Raw genomic sequence first — 17,283 nt, forward strand, 5'->3', positions numbered from 1 at the left:
CATACCTCCCACTTTCCTGTTCCCTCCAGTGTCCTCCCTTTCAAAAAATATTCATGGTCAGGTTCAAGGGCCTTTCAAATGATATACACCGTCTATTTGGAAGACCTTTCCAATGACTATGGATGACAATTTGGTGACATTTCAGATGATAGCTGTGGTATATAGGCTATGCATATCCAATCTCTAGTTAGAGGAAAGATTAGCTCGATGTTTGAAGAGCACTCAGAGCATAAACTTCTTCTTACTTGCCCCACAAGTCTTTTCCTTACTTCTTTTGAAATCCCAGGCTGCGGTCTCCGTCCCTTGCGTGCCACTGGGCGCACGTGCAGTTTTTCTCCCTAGTCATTGGGTTCAGCTATCAAGTTTAGTCAAATGGCTTGTACGTTGATTGCAGTCTTCATGGGGAGATGATTCGATACTTGCGAGCACGGGACAAGGGGAGCCACCTCTATAAATCTTTGCTAACTTTTCCGGCACAACTCTGCCTCTTTTGAGGTAACGGAAGTAATATGCTTTGCATCAGTCCGGGGTTGTGAGTGCTTCTAGTAAGAGGATCTTTTAAATAATATCCACATGGTCTTGTAGTTCATAGTTTCCCAAACTTTTTGTTCCATCGTCCCCTTCTTCAAAAATGTTTTGTTCTCGTCGCCCCGAACTCAAGCAAATCCATAGGATCTTGTACTAAACCCGTAGCTTCCACCGCCCCCTGGATCATTCCATCACCCCCAATGGGATGATATTGCCCACTTCGGGAAACACTGGTCTACTTAGATGAATTTTCCAATGATATTCATGGTCTATCTATTGAGAGGACTTTTCAAATGATATAGATGGTTTAGTTAGATCTGGAATTTTCCAACGTAGAATTTCTTGTGGAACCCTTGATGGTTATAAGGCTGTTCAGCGGAACCCTCGATTATAATGAGGCTATTTCTCAACTTAAATTTTTGAATATTTAGCCAAAAAAAGAAACATTTGTCCCTACTGCCGTCTCAACAGCAGCTCCAGGCCAAAATGAAAGAGGGCTTAGGCACCATCTCTTTTTTAATCGAGGCGTAGGCAGGATCGATTTTTGGCTTGGGGAAGGACATAAAAATTGTCTTCCCGAGAAATTTTGAGTTATCACCCTTCAAAAAGCATTTAAATTAACAGAAATTGGTTGAAATATCACATAAAAGGTATATTTTCTTCCGATATTTCATTTTTCTTAACCGAAATATTGACCTTTTTTTTAGTTTTTGGTCGGCTTAGGAGGGGGCGTGGTACCCCTATTCCCGGGTATGCGTAGGGGGGGGGGTATGTTTTTAACATACATATTTATTGTCATAAATCATTGCGCCAGATCTTATTGTGGAACAATATTCAACTGAGGTCCCTGCACCGTCCCTACAAGAGGGTGGGGCTGGCAGAGTTCCAGTCCGGGGCCCAGGATTACTCTCATAATTTTTCGTTTTCCACACTATAAGTTCATATTAGAGAGAGCACCTTAATAGTCTTTCCTGGGAGATCTTGGCTCAGGGATCACAGCCTACTACTGCGGGATGGGAAGGGGACATGGATCTCCGTGCCGTGCCCGATTGAACTCATGGTTGGGACTCAAAGGGTTGGAGCCCCGTCATCAAATTGGACGCATATTCACGAATTAAGAACTTTTATTATTATTACCATCATCAGTGCAAGAACTTTGGCACGTGCTTTAAATAATTATGAAAATGCTTCCATGATGCTAATCATTGAAACGCCTATATTTTGTTAACTTATTGACCATGAAAAATGTCTTTTTCAGTTACTTTTGTCCATAATCAACAAACGGATAAAAATAAAAGTCTATAAGCCACAAAATATGGCTTTCAGAAAACAACTATACAGTACAAGATGTATGACGTATTGGAAACATCATTAAACTGGAACACGTTCTGCCACCTAACAAATAAAAACCACAATTGTTTACAGTCCTTCAAATCAGAGAACATTAACAATACTAATGGAACTTTCTTAGGCCATAATCTCAAAATTTTTTTCTTGTTTGTATTACTAATATTATTTTACTGTATTTAAACGTCAACCGCTAAAATTTTGCTCCAAATTTGTTAATTTAAATTACATTATTATTTAAAAAATATTTTTTGATATTAAATTGTATTTTTTATGCGTGAATAATTAATCACTAATTCTATTTCGAGTTGTAATTTTATTCGATAGATGACAGAGAATGGCTCTCAGTTAAGCGATATTACATACCGTATTTTCGTTGATAAAATTTTCCTTTTTCCCGTTTGTTAGTTATGAACTAAGAAATGTTATATTATGTTGATGTTGTATATGTTATGTTGATGACATAATTTTATCATGTAAAATGCAATAAGTTTACAAAATATAGACAGAGTCTGAGAATGAATAAAAATGGGAGTGCTTCCGTGTACACCCCAAATCAGCCACCCTGGACTATAAGCCTGCTTAGCCGCCTTCTCTCCCCCCCCCCCATACCGTAAATATGTCAGTGTGTTTCTTTGTATGTGTCATGATTTTTCGGTCATTCCCATGCTTTCACGTCCTCTAGGTCACTTTTTTCACCTCTCGCTCTCCGGGTAATCTTTTGGTCACTCCCATATTTGCTCACTGTTTTGGTCAAGCATATGCTTCCATATTCTCTAGGTTAGTCATTCAATGGATTTTTTTTTTTAAACGTGACACTATCTCGTTAAAATTCAAAACGAAGATCTGCTTTGCGAATATATCAGCAACAAGAAAGTTTTCTTCTCCGGGATCCGGGTTATTTAAGGGTTCCGTGGCATTTTGTGGAGCCCCCCAATAAACTGTCACGGAACCCTGGGGTTCCGCGAAAGACCAGCCGGAAACCCATGAGTTAGAGGGTCTTTCAAATAATGTCCATGGTCTGGTAAGAGGACCTTCCAAATAGACCTTTCAAATAATATCCATTGTCTAGTTAGAGGAGGACTTTTTCATCCATGGCATAGTTGGATGAAATTTCAAATAATACCCATAGTATGTGATTAGAAGATCTTTCAAATAATATTAATGCTTTAAGAATCTCTTGGAATGATATCCATATTCTCTACAGCATTACTACAATTATTCAAACTGCTATTCAATATTATCTCTCGTAGGAACACCCATTTTTTCTTGAAGAACCCCCATTTAAGAAACGCATTCCCATAGTACAAACACCGCGATTTCTAATAGAAAACATCACGAAAATATGATAATTGTCAAGGAAAATAGAGAAAATATTTTTCTCTCTCCACTATATACAGTATATAAGTATTTCTTCTTTCCCATCGAATTCCTCAAGAAATAACACGGCCGAGTCCATTCAACAACAGGATGAGAAAATTTTCTCTCGCACCCGCAAAAAATCCAACAATGGAATCTTCGACGTGTTCCCACGTCGTTTTCTTTTTCTCAACTGCGCGTTGCGTTGCCTACCTACCTCTCAAGGGCCCGCGTCGTCTCTTATATAAAAATATATTTATTTTTCCTCTCTCTACTCTCTCTCCTATTGTTAAGTCTCAGCAGAAAAAGAGTTCTTTGTCTTGAGGAAGACTTCAGAATATAAGTGATGAATATAGTATATCTCCGGAGAAAGAGGGAGGGAGAGAGAGAGAGAGCCTTCATTCCATTACTAAAACAAAATAAAAACTCCTACGCGCATAAATCAAATTTCGTTCAGAATGGAGGAGGAAGCCACACCATGGTATAGCATAAGTCTCTCATATACCGTGAATTGCAAATACTTGTGGTGAATAAAAATCAGGGCCCATTTCACTATGAATTACATGGATTCTTGCAGTTGTATAATTTACAATCATTTATTTCTCTTTGCAATTTACATTACCCACTGACATAGGGTAATAAGAAAGGTTTTTTAGAAACTATGATAGTTGTGGAGGGCCTGGATCTTAAAGCCGTTACAGAATCTTGGCCAAACGATGGGGATGAATCTTTCTTACACACCTCAGGATACGACACTTTTTTGAGAAATAGATCTGATAGGAAAGTGGGGTGGAGGGTTGATATACGTGAAATCCATGTTTGAAGGCTAGAGAGTGTAATGTGCAGAGAAGTAATATTGAAACTACACTGCTGGCCACCCAAATTGCAACACCAAGAAAGACAAGAGATATCGCAACAATATTTATTTTGTAGATAACATGTTAACCAAGCATCAAATGATTAAATTTATAGACTTCTGTGAAGTGTGTTCCTGCCAAAATCAGTAGCCAGAGTAGCCGCCATTGTTGGAGATCACCGCTGCCACACGCCTCGGCATTGATTCAAAGAGACTTTGGATGTGTTCTTGGGGTACAGCAGACCAAGCAGCTTCCACGCGTTGCCAAAGTTGATCTGGTGTGCCAGCTGGGGATGTAATCTGGGTCAATCGTTGAGCAACCATGGACCACATGTTTTCTATCGGCGAAAGATCCGGAGAGCGAGCTGGCCAGGGAAGCAATTCAATCTGGCGATTGACGAAGAACCTTTGGACAATGCGTGCCACGTGTGGTCGCGCATTATCCTGTTGAAATATGGCTGTGGGCAAGCCCTGAAGGTAAGGAAGGACAACTGGCTCCAACACCTCGGAGATGTAGCGCTGGCTTTTTAAAGTACCGGCAATGCGTACTAGAGGAGTGCGAGAGTGATATCCAATACCGCCCCATACCATAATACCCGGTGCAGGACCAGTGTGGCGGTGCATAACGCAGCTGTTCAGCATCCTCTCTCCACGGTGTCTCCAGACTCGAATCCGACCATCGTGGTGTTGCAGACAGAAGCGTGGCTCGTCAGTAAAGACAATTTCATTCCATTGTGCCGTCCACATCCTTCTTTCATCGCACCATTGGCGGCGGAGACGTCTGTGGTTCTGCGTCAAGGGTAGACGAAGCAATGGACGTCTTGCGGACAGACCAGTCTGCTGTAAACGGCGTCGAATGGTACGCGCAGACACTGGATGATACGGTACAGACTGAATGTGCTGTGCTATGGTGGTTCGTGATAAGGCTGAGCGATCCGTCACTGCCATACGCACAATCCGCCTGTCATCACGTGAAGTGGTGCACTGAGGTGGATGCGATCGAACACGTCGGTCCGTCGTACCCTCCTGCATCCAACGATCACATATCCGCATTACAGTTGTTTGGTTTCGTCCAACACGACTACCGATTTCCCTGAAAGATAATCCACAATCTCGGTAGGCCACTATCCTTCCTCTGTCGAACTCGGATACTTGATCAAAAGATGATCGCTGTTTTCTACGAGGCATAATTGATCGTGTTTTTGAAAAAAACCACAAGAAAAACACAATTGCCGTACTTCAAATCGTCGAAATCTCCAAGCCTTAAATAGCGCTTTGAAGTGGCGCCACAGGCGCGCGTGATGTGCGTCTGCGCTGAAATTCTAATCATTTGCATATCTCACCTCCGCTAATGCATGTTGTAAATTTCATATTATTTGCATGCTTCCTTCAGGGTGTTGCATTTACGGTGGCCAGCAGTGTGTGTGGGTTGAGCTTGAAAACAAAAGACATCATGAACTTGTTACAATCCACTGAATAGGGATCCAAACTACATCGTCAAATTTCATGATGAAATTTCCTACATGTCTAAGCGTAAGAGGGTTGTCATACTAGGGGAATTTCAATTATCCGGGTATTGATTGGGAGAACCTTTCAGCTAGAGATCAGTATGAAAGAGACTTTCTTAAGTTGGTGCTCGAAAATTTTTTGTATCAGCATGTATCAGAAGCCACTAGGGGTACTGCTATTTTGGATTTAGTTCTTACTAGTTCTGAGGATCTTGTTGAACATGTTTCGGTGAGGAAAGAGTTTTCTTCCAGTGATCATTCGTGCCGTAGGTTTTCTCTGTAAGTTTTCTTCGGGTAAGATTGATAACAAAAGACTGGTTCCTTGTTTTCGGAGAATTAATTTCGATGTTTTGAGAGGAAGGTTAGCGTAAGTTTTCAAAGACCGGTTGGAATCAGTCGGGGTGGTTAAGTCAACGGGAAGAATTTAGTACGAAGCTGGCCTCTGTTTTGCACGATGTCATAGCCTTTGTTCGAAAAAAACGCGTTTGTGTATCGTACCCTCTATGGTTCACGGGTAGCGTGCGTAACCTTTATCTTGAAAAGAAAAGAGCATTCAGTGAGTATAAAAGTGTACGAGGTGACCTATCATTGTTTACTGATACAAGAAGAGCGTTGAAGAAATCGATAAGGGATTGTAAAAAGGAAGTTGAATCTAGGTTGGCAGATAACATTGGCTCTGACCCAAAATCATTTTTAAATACGTCAACAAAATGGATGTAAGGGGACAGTTGCCACCCCCCCCCCCCCGACGATAGGAGGGTCTAGGGTAGAGAACAATGTAGACATTTGTAATGCTTTCAATGACTTTTTCGCGTCGGCTATTAATGAAGATAATGATATTCAATGTACGTGTGTTGCATGGGGTAATAAAATCCTCAACGATATTCAATTGGAAGACGTAGAGGTCCTAAATCTTCTAAAAAATGTATGTGCAAGCAAGGCACCAGGACCAGGTGATATCTATCCCAGGGTCCTCAAGGAATGTGCTAATGAATTGTTGGGGCCAGTCGTATAGATATACAGGAGTAGTGTTGCTGAGGGTACAAAATTAAGGTTTGAGCTCACGGGCCACATCAAATGACTCCATGGGCCATGGGTTGAGCATGCATGGATCCCTCTCCACTGCGGGGATCCCTCAAGTGATCTGGGAACGCTCCGCTTAGTTCGTTTTTACAAAATTAGGTTTGAGGTCATGGGCCACATAAAATGACTCCGCTGGCCATGGGTTGAGCATGCATGACTTGGTACGTCTCCACCACGGGGATCCCTCAAGTGATCTGGGAACGCTCCGCTTAGTTCGTTTTTGCAAAATTAGGTTTGATGTCGCGGGCCACATCAGATGACTCCGCGGGCCATGGGTTGAGCATGCATGACTTATTACGTCTCCCAGTCTTTCAACCAATGCCTTCACCATAACATAAATACAAAACAGCGCCAACGTTTATTTCATTTCAGCGCCAACGTTTATTTCATTTCAGCGCCAACGTTTATTTCATTTCAGCGCCAACGTTTATTTCATTTCGGCACCGTTGGAGCGCGCGTTGGTGAAGGCGAAACGAAATTTCCACTTTTTTACGTTTGAATTGTAATTTCTTTTCTACATATTTATTTCCTGTCTCACTCGTCCGTTATTGATTATTCACTCATTCTCCGAAACAGAAAAAAAAAAGGAGGGGGGGTTATTACGTGTTCACGTTCACAATGGGGTCACGGCGGAAAAACCTCTGCAAAAAAAAAACAAAAAAACCCCACAATACACACACAATCTACATAAAGACCGAGCGCTTCAAACTTTACACAGCTGCTTATCGTACGTTTGTTGTTTCAGTGACAGCAGCTATAGTAGTAGTAAGAGACATTTCCTAGAGCAGTGGTTCCTAACGTTTCATGCTTCAAGTACTTCACGGAAATGCGTAGGAGAAATGCTTACCCCCCCCCGCGCCTTTTTACCAGAGGGGGTTTGCACGGGGAGTTTTCTAAAGCTTAAAAATGAGTAAGAGCTGTTCATACTCCCTAAAAGTCAAAGCAGGCCTATAAATGCGAAGAAGACCTATGTGTTTTCATACGCATGCTCAAATTAGCGTTGTATCCAGCTAGAAATATGGAAGAGGCGTTCGCACCTCCAGATATGCTAGGCGGCTTGCGATTCACTAGGAATGAGAAAACCCCCCTTCCCCACAGAGATGGTAGAAGCCGTGTGCAGCCCTTTTTATGCATAGGGGAGGGGGTTCTTATCCCTAGAAATCCGTAGGAGAAGTCCGTACTCCTACAATTACGAGGTAGATGCGGGTAATCCTAGATAGGAGAAGGAGGCTTGCGTGCCCCATGAAATGCTCCATCCCACTAGAAATGCACAGGAGGTATTCCCACCTCTATATATGATTAGCGGGTTGCGTATCACTGGAAATGTGCAGATGTCCATGATCTTGAAAATGCATGGGATCTGACGGTATGATGGGGATCGTGCTTGCCCCCAGAAATGCTAATAATTACAGTAGTTGGTTTTCCGCACACTCCTAGAAATGCTGAGGAGGCTAGAATGTTGAAGCTTATTGTACATCTTCAAATTTATGGACCTGTGCGTCCTATTAGAAATGCGTTTGAGCTGTGCGCACTCCTAGAAATGCAAGAAATAAGGTGGAGCTGACCGTACTCCTTGAAATGCGTTGGAGCTGTGCGTACTCCTAGAAATAGGTAGAAGGCTTACGTACTCTTATTGTATGCTTAAGAGAATTGCTTATCGCTAAAAATGCGCAGGAATCATTCGTTGTCTACGAAATTGCGTGGGATGTATGCGTATTCGTGGGAATGCCAGAGAGTATGTGCACCTAGAATTGCGTTGAAGGTTTGCATACTAGCTCAGGACCCGGTCTTAGTTTTAGAATTACGTGGGACTCTGTGAGCATTCCGTGAAACGCAGAAAATCCGTGCCTGCCCATTGAAATGCTAAAAATACGTTAGAAAGCTGTGCGTACTCCTAGAAATGCTTGAAATAAGTTAGAACTGCTCATACTCCTAGAAATGCATTGGAGGTATACGTACACCCATGCTTAGGAGGCTTGTGTACCGTTATGAATGCGCAGGAATCGTTCTTAATCTTATGGGGGGGGGGGAAGGGGGTTCTGTTCATATTCCTGAGAATGCGGGTAGTTGTGCGTATTCCTAGAAAATATGTTATAAATGCGCATTAAGCGTTATAAACCGCTATAAATGCGCATTAAGCGTTATAAACCGCTATAAATGAGCATTAAGCGTTATAAACCACTATAAATGCGTATTAAGCGTTCTTAATTTCTGAAATGCGTGAGAGATATTCGTACCCAGATAATATAAGAAGTCAACGTAATCTTCCCGTTCCCCTTTGTATATTGCGTCTAATACAAACGTATTTTCCAAACACCAATTATTTTTCACGCACTCCCTGTATGCACTCCCATCGTGTAACAGGTTGAAAAACTACTGTTCCACAGCATCACATACATGCACCATGACAACTTTTACATAGCCAGCTCCCGTACCGCGTCTGGTGCATTACGGCGCTGTCCCCAAGAGTACAGTACGCATCCAAAAAATATTCACGTATATATGACTCTATAATTTTGTATGTAGTATATATGTATATATTTTTTTTTCACCCGGAAAACCTGACAGATATCTGATCCATTATTTGATCATGTGACAGCTGTTAACATGCGGGAAAATGCGACCGCACGAGTTCGTAGTAAGGCGCTTATATGATAAATCTCTCTGCCAAACTGTTATTGAGTAGTAATGTCAGTACGTGTGTGGGTTACTGCCTTTATTCTTTGTGAGCACCTGGAGAAGATTCGATGACTGTAATAAAATTGAGATTCGAGAATACGGTTTCCGAAATGCATGAATATTAAGCGTATGTTTTGAGGAGAGCATCATTAAAATATTATTTCTGATGTTATCAGTATTGGACCATGTGATATTACTTTTTTTTCGGCATGAAATTATAAATAATTTGGACCTCAGAAAATATCGTTCGTTTGGACGACGATCGATTTGCACGAAAATATCCTTTATTTTGAGCGGGAAAATCTTATTCGATATGAGACATGGGGAATGTCTTCCGTTTGGGCCGCGAAACATGTCGCGTGATATGGAACATGGAACATGTCTCATAATATGGTACACGAAACATGCCACGTGATACGTGAAAAAGTTACACATGATATAAGACACGAAAATATCCTTCATTTGAGGGCAAAAATTTCCATTTGTTATAAGACAAGCTGAATATCTTCCATTTGAACCACGAAGCATGTGCGTGATATACGTATACGGGCCACGAAAAATTTAATTTGTTCCGAACCAAAGAAAAATTATTCATTGAACACCGAAAAAATTTTACGCGATATAGGACATGAAAAAGATATCATCACCTCATCTATCATTATGACATTATGACCGTGAAAAAGGTAGCATGATATGGGGATGCATAAAATATAATTCATTTAGACCCCATTAAGTCGGTGTTAGTTCGATGTGCGTATTGCTGTATATATATATATATATGATCATATATCTGTTATATGATCTCAGATTGACGACCGTTTTTATATATATTTTAGTTTTGTTGCCATATTGTCCGAGGCGACAATGTTTTGTTGTTTGTAATAAAACTTTCCGGATACACCCATCCTTCGGGAACGCTTCGATATCTCTCTGAGATGGGAAGCGGGGTGTGTCCGGTCTTCAAAGGTCAAAGGTGTGCATATTGCACACCGAAAAAGTTTCTCGATACAGGACACGAAAAATTTCACTCTGACATTTGATACTCTGAATATCTTCCGTTGGAACCACGAAACATGTCGCTTGATATGGGACACGAAAAAACATTAATAATCTTGACCGTATAAAATTTCGCATAACATGGGATACGAAAAAAAAAAGGAGAAATTTATTTCAAAAATGTCATTCGAAAACACGCAAAAAGTTGAATAGTATAGGATAAGAAAATATCCTTCATGGTTTGAGCACGAAAAATCTCGTTTGATATGGGATACAAGAGACAATATCTAACCTTTGGATCACGAAACATATCACGTGATATGGGACACGAAAAGTATAATTTATTTCGACCTCTATTAATATCACTCATTCCGGCACCGAAAATTTACATGATAGCGGGACATGAAAAATAACACGTATTTAGACAGTGAGAAATCTTTCCTGTTATAGGACAAGAAAAATATCCGAATGGAACATGAACAATATCCGAATGGAACATGAACAATATCCGAATGGAACATGAACAATATCCGAATGGAACATGAACAATATCCGAATGGAACATGAACAATATCCGAATGGAACATGAACAATATCCGAATGGAACATGAACAATATCCGAATGGAACATGAACAATATCCGAATGAAACATGAACAATATCCATATAGGACACGGAAAATATCCACATGGGACACGAAAAATAGTCATTTCGACCGCGAGAAATGTATGATATAGGACGCGTAAAATTTCATTCATTAACACCAAAAGTGCATCGCTTCGGATGGACATTGGAAAACATCGCAAGCCATTCGGCACAAAAAAGTATTGTACACCCACGCTGAGTTGGCCTCTGGCTACGTCATGAAATGTCACGATGGGCGATTCCATTTATCTTCTTTCGGTAAAAAGGTCGCAGGGAAAAGGAGCAGGTTGGCGTTTTCCGTTGGCGTCGTTTGCGCTATTCTAGCGAGGTTTTTCCCCCTTTGCCCTCCCCCCCCCATTTCCCCTCTTGGAAAATGAACCCTCCCTTGGCCAAGGTCAGAGGCCAACTCTCAGTATGGGCATACAATACTGTATCATCAACTCAGGAGCAAAAAGTGTAACAAACGACATTAAAAATATCGTCAATAGTGACCACACACATAACAACATCGATTCGGACACCGAAAACGTCGACAGTTTCAAATCCACAGAAACATCGTCGTTCATGGGACATTCAGATCGAGAAAATTACCGTCAGCTGTAGGAAACGAAAAACGCGATAAAAACTAACTACGAGTAAAATATATCGCCGATCGAAGACACTAAAATTTTCATTTAAAAAAAAGATTACTTTTTCATGGCGGACACTGAAAAAACCGCGAAAAATATCGCCGCTCTTTATCCAGAGAAAGATCTCATTCGTATAAGAATTCAAAAATGACATTTTTTTTTTTTTCATTTTCCCACGATATATCTCCCGTGCACGTACCAGCGATATATTGATTTTCCTGGGCGTTCTTTTAATGAACGGACGAGATAATTTTACTCGTCTCGCGAGTGGAAAGAAAGGGTCAATGTCAAAAAAATAATAATAATGAGCTCATTATAAAAGCAGTTCTTTAAATAGTTTCGCGCAGATGTTACATTAAAAAGGGACCGCACCTCAAGAAAAACGATCAAATCAGGGTAAAATGTCGCCATTTCAAGGCGACTTTATCATTTCTTTATATCAGTTTGATTTTTTTTGGAAAAAAGATTATAATTTAATCAATCATAGGTACGATATTAAGGTTATTTTTAAATCTACTTTAACGAAAACGATAGGACGATATTTTATCGATTAGAGATATTTTATCGGTCGTTCGATTATTTATAGGAAATGCGTCCGATTTTCTAAATTCGGTGGATTTGTTATCAGGGCTCTCCCCCCCCCCCGCATAGGGGAAAAGGGGTGACAGGGCCCCAGCCCGTAGGGCCGGATAATTTCTTTTTTAGACAGTTTCTACGCTGTAAATTATTATGCGAGACCGACAAACTAATCCGCGATTGTGTCCCAATAAATATTTCGACTATGAGCTTTTGATTCTGGGAGGGCCCCTGGACGTGTCAAGTGGTGCCTAAATATCGTCAATCGAAAAAGTCGAGATAAAAATTAATAATGTAATAACGTAATTTTATTATATAGTAAAATCAATCTTAAAGAGTTTAGAGTTTATTATAGACCAGAGTGTTTTTTCGAAAGTATAATGGTAGAAAGGAATTATCATAACACCTCCCAGGGGCCCTACACACACACGTTCCATTGGTGGAAATGAGAGTGTGGGGCCCACTGGGAACCTCTACAGTAAAAAGTTGACTTACTAACCTTCAACAAGCATTTGAAACGAAAACTTCTTTAAACAGGATGTTATTACGACCATGATGCTAAGTTATTTTAATATCTTATTTTATATTCATTTTCTGATTTCCCCCCCCCCCCTTGAGGGTTGTGGGGTCCCAGTTCCTCCGTTGTCCACGCGTACTCCCCTTATCACCCACATTCGCGGGATCATAGGACATTGAATTCCCCTCTTCTGTTCATGGTTGCCAAAACTGATATTAATTGCACATCAAATATTATCATAGGGAGGGGCCCCAAAAAAAGAAAGGCACCCGATGCCCACGTGACTAAAATTCTTTCTTATTTATTTGATCTATCCTTATTCGCAATGTCATTCACGAAATTATTTTCTTAGTGAAGTTGTGTGAAAAGAGGGAATAGTTAATACAGTCGACGCTCGATATAACGACCCCCCTTCGTCCCATCGAAAACGACGTTATATTGGACGGTTGTTGTATCAAAAGTAAAATATGTATGATAGTTCATATGTGAAAACGTTTGGGACTTACCCTACCGGTCGTTGCAATGGAATGGTCGCTACAACGTGGGGTCGTTATAACGAGCTTCGACTGTAATCGAAAGGAAAGCATATATGATAGTCGTTATATGAAAACGTTTGGGACTTATTCTACCTGTCGTTGTAATGGAATGGTTGCTTTAACGAGCGTCACAACAGTAATTCTGTAACCCTCATCTAACAATATCACACCTGAACAGTTAATGATTATTTTCTTCTTTCTTCCCATGATGCAGGAAGCCCATTAGCGACAGGTGGGATCAGCGAATAATATTCATTACGTCTTTTTCGTTACAGCTGCCATCATCATTATCATGATTATTACATGATCGTAGCATGTTACAACACCAGAAGAGAGAGCTACGCATTATGATATTTCTAATTTCTCCTAAAAAAAAAGGAGTACTACCCAGAAATTGACGGCCAGAATTAATTTACAGTCTGGTTCGGAAAAACAAATTCACGTATGGCCTGAATCCTGCATCAGGATCCCCTAGGCTGCGTGGGGGGGGGCAGTTCAGACTTTTTACGGGCCCTTCTATTGTGAATCTATACTGCGGAAAAGATAAAAAAAATGGTAAGAATTATCCCGTGCCACGAGCTGGAGCACTGTTAGCTCCACCTTTCTGAGGGACATGCACAAGGGTGAAGCTGACGGGGCTCTAACCCTGGGGCCCGGGACGATGAACGATTCTCAACTTTTTTTTTTCCATGCTATAAATTTTTCATAAAGGGGGCCCGTGAAAGTCTGGGGGCTCTGCAAAAGATCTTAGCCTGGGGGTCCTGGATGGGGGTCCATGACTTGGCGACTACTTCGAAAATAATACTGCGGCCCTCTACGATGTATGTATGTGTTACATCAGATTTCTGACTGGACTTTAGCCCGGGATGACTGGGATGTATCGTATTTTATGGTATGTATAGTAAGTTTATAAGTGAACATAAAAAATACTGTCCTTGGAGCTGAAAATTCAAGCTATGGAAGGGGTCCGTTTCCAGAACACGGGGAGGGGGCCCTGTGATTGTGATGAAGCATGTAATAAGATGTAATCCATGATGAAATAATTATGCTAGGCTCTTTCAAGCAATTAAATAAAAGATAAAACTCATAGTTAGTGTACGGTATATTGGTCTTCACAATCAGGTTGGAGGACCTCTATTGGGAGAGTCCAGGAGGGATTATGGACCACCGAAATAGAGGGGGGGGGGAACTGTGTAATTCAGTTTCTCCATTAGAGAGTTTGTTTGATATTACAATGAAAGAAATGTTTTTCCTCAAATGATAACTTTATTTTATGAAAAGACTGAAGCAATCAAAACTATAAATCTCCTAAGAAAGGGGGGGGGCGATATCGCTCATTCTGAGAAACCTGGAACTAAACTGATACCATAGTAAATTCAGTCACGTGACTCCGTAGATCCGTAGATGTCAGTTACTTTCCGAGAGATTCCCTAGCATTCTGGCCCCCTTACTACTGCCTTGAGTTTAATCCCGTTCTACGAGGCCATAATATGTAGCGGCCCGATGCCAGGTGCTTGCGAAGCCCAATTGGGAGCCGGTCAAAAACGTGATAAAATCTTGCTTCAACAGATAACAGATCAACAGCATTAGTCCAACCCATCTAGAGCGGCCTAACTTCGGATGCCCTTCTTCTCCCCAGTTGATATGGGAAGAAATCCCCGAGATTACGCTCAATCCCTGCCCAGAGCCTAGCTATGGGCTCGATTTTAATCCAGTTTTTACAGGCTTTTGTGGCCTGGAGATGAAAATTTTAAAAATTATTTAGTTTTCTCAACAAAATTTTAGGCTAAGTTCGGTACACACCAAAGCCAGGCCGTAAGGGCAAACCACGCTCTAGTCTGGGGCCCGGAGTAAATCCTGTTGTTTTGTTTTTCCCTGTAATTTTTTTAGCCCCCCCCCCCCCCCATGAAAGTTCCTAGTATGGGAGACTACACGGAAGACTTCAGCCTAAGGGGGGGCCTTAAACTCCAGCTTTAGTTGGGCTTCATTTCTGGTTAAGCTAAGTAGATGTAGAAAAAAAACTCCTGGGGATTAATTCTGCCGATATCCAAGACCTCTCGAGGCTTTTGCGGCCCGTTGCCGAAATAAACTCAGTTATTGAATTTTTCCAAATTCTAAGAGCAAATGGAAGCCGACCACACCGAAGAAATCTCCCCTAAAAGAAGAGCAGCTCAACCAGGGCCGTAAATATGTTAAGGGCAATAATCCGTTCTCCAGCCTCCCACACAGAAAGTGGGGGGGGGGGGGGGTCATGCCCATTTCAAGGGTGGGGCTGGCAGCGCTCCAGTCCTGGAACGCAGGACGATTCTCATAACTTCTTTTGTTTTTACACTCTATAAATTCACTGTAGGAGGGGAGGGCTGAAGATCCCGGTTAAGAAGCTCTGCTCCAAGACGCGGGGGGGGGGGGGTTATGATGGGAGGCGACAAGGCTGTAGCCCTGAAATTCGGGATAAATCCTGTTAATTTTGTTGTTTTTTTTTAGAGCATAGTGAAAGATCTTTGCCTAGGTTCATGCAAAAGATCTCAGCCTCAGAACCAGTGCCTGGAAGGTGGGAGGCTATCCAGGGCCGTCTTAATAAGCATCGTGTGTGCCAGTGCAAAATTTTTCTGAGGTCCCTCTACCTGTCCAGAAATGCCTGCCTGCCCAGCAATTTGCATCCTTACTCTCGAAAATTTAAACCACCGTTATCATGAGGGCCCCCTTTCGACACTCGAAATCCTCGGGCCGTGGTACCCGGTTGGGCTATGCGTTAAAACGGCACAGGGCCTATTTATAACATGCTCTTCCCCCCCCCCCCCAGCTGAGTTTTCAGGATATATTCTATTAATTTTGTTTTTTACACCATAATTTTTTTACAGGATCAACCAGTGGGAAAAATTCTAGCCGGCGAAAAATTTGAACTGAGGGGGCCGGCACCAGGACGAAGGGCCCTATCTTCAGATGCCTTCATTGTTCCCACAAGGGGGGGGGGGGGGTTTGACAGGGCTCCAGCCCAGAAGCCCAGGACAATTCTCTACGGGGTTTTTTTTTTTTCACTCTATAAACTTACTACAGACGTGGATCATCAAGCATCCGACTCATGGGGAGCCCCTGAAGCAGGTAGTGGGGGCACCCTGCCCCAGCTGAACTATGTGGAAAGAAAAAAGAAAACTGCCAAAACCAACCACAGAAACTAAAATTAATACGTTTTCAACATGAAAGCACAAAAATAAATAACAAAATAAAATTATATAAAAAAAAATGCATGTTTACATGGGGACTTACTTGGTTTACGGCTGCTCCTCATGTTTCCAAAAAACAATTCTAATTAATCCCGTTTAATTAATCTTTTCTTCTTCCACAAAAACCACTTATTTACAGTCGTTGGCGGCAAGAAAATCCATCGGAAATTGACATGATCCTTTAACGTTGGTGGTGGTGGTGGGAAAATGTCACAAATTTCAACATGAACAAAAAATTAAATTCTTCAACACGGGAAAAGAAATGTTGTTGTTGTTGCGTGTGAAATATATTTATGTAGTATAAGCACCCCCTATATTTTAATGAATGAACGTTCTCATCCGTCCATTCCTCCTCCGAAATCGTGAGCACCCGTGACAGGTCCTCCGAGGGGAAAAATGGATTTCTATCACAGAGAAAAAGGGGAGCGACCGACAATCCACCAGAAACAACATACAAATGTACACGGAGCTTGCGCAGTCGGTTTCGCACCTGAATGATCAGTTTCATTAGACCCATTTTCCCCTACAGATGGCGCTGCTTGTCTGCGGCGGTTTTTCCATTGACTAGGAATTTCCCCCCTCTTTAAAATGTCACGGGTACTTTCCAAAGGTTACGTGTGGAGAAATAAATTTATTGTTTTGCGATACGGGGCCCCGTGTAAATGGACCCTCCTACACCCCCCGGGGAAAGTGATGTTCCTGGGGCCCCTCTACCAGACTGAAAATGCCTTCTTCTATCTCTCTGGCTCCATCGTATATGTATTACGCACAGTGCCGTTTTAACGCATAGGACCCTTCCG

General features: G+C 41.6%; 1 protein-coding gene across 3 annotated transcripts in view; it reads right to left on the reverse strand.

Moving 5' to 3' along the window:
- LOC149079833 (uncharacterized) overlaps window positions 1-16,931 on the reverse strand; it is a 110,603-nt gene extending 93,672 nt beyond the window's left edge. For 2 of the 3 annotated variants that reach the window (XM_089240328.1, XM_089240326.1), the window contains exon 1: window positions 16,527-16,930. In XM_089240328.1, the coding sequence (XP_089096454.1) occupies window positions 16,527-16,548 (22 nt within the window). In that variant the 5' untranslated portion in view covers window positions 16,549-16,930. Of the gene's footprint in view, window positions 1-16,526 lie in introns of all 3 variants that reach the window. The other variant, XM_089240322.1, reaches the window with a different exon arrangement.
- Between the last annotated feature and the right edge of the window lie 352 nt (window positions 16,932-17,283).

Source organism: Pholcus phalangioides, unplaced genomic scaffold (genome assembly GCF_987345545.1).
Source record: "Pholcus phalangioides strain wild (caught in Gottingen) unplaced genomic scaffold, Ppha-v1.0 ptg000012l_1, whole genome shotgun sequence".
Classification (NCBI taxonomy): Eukaryota; Metazoa; Arthropoda; class Arachnida; order Araneae; family Pholcidae; genus Pholcus; species Pholcus phalangioides.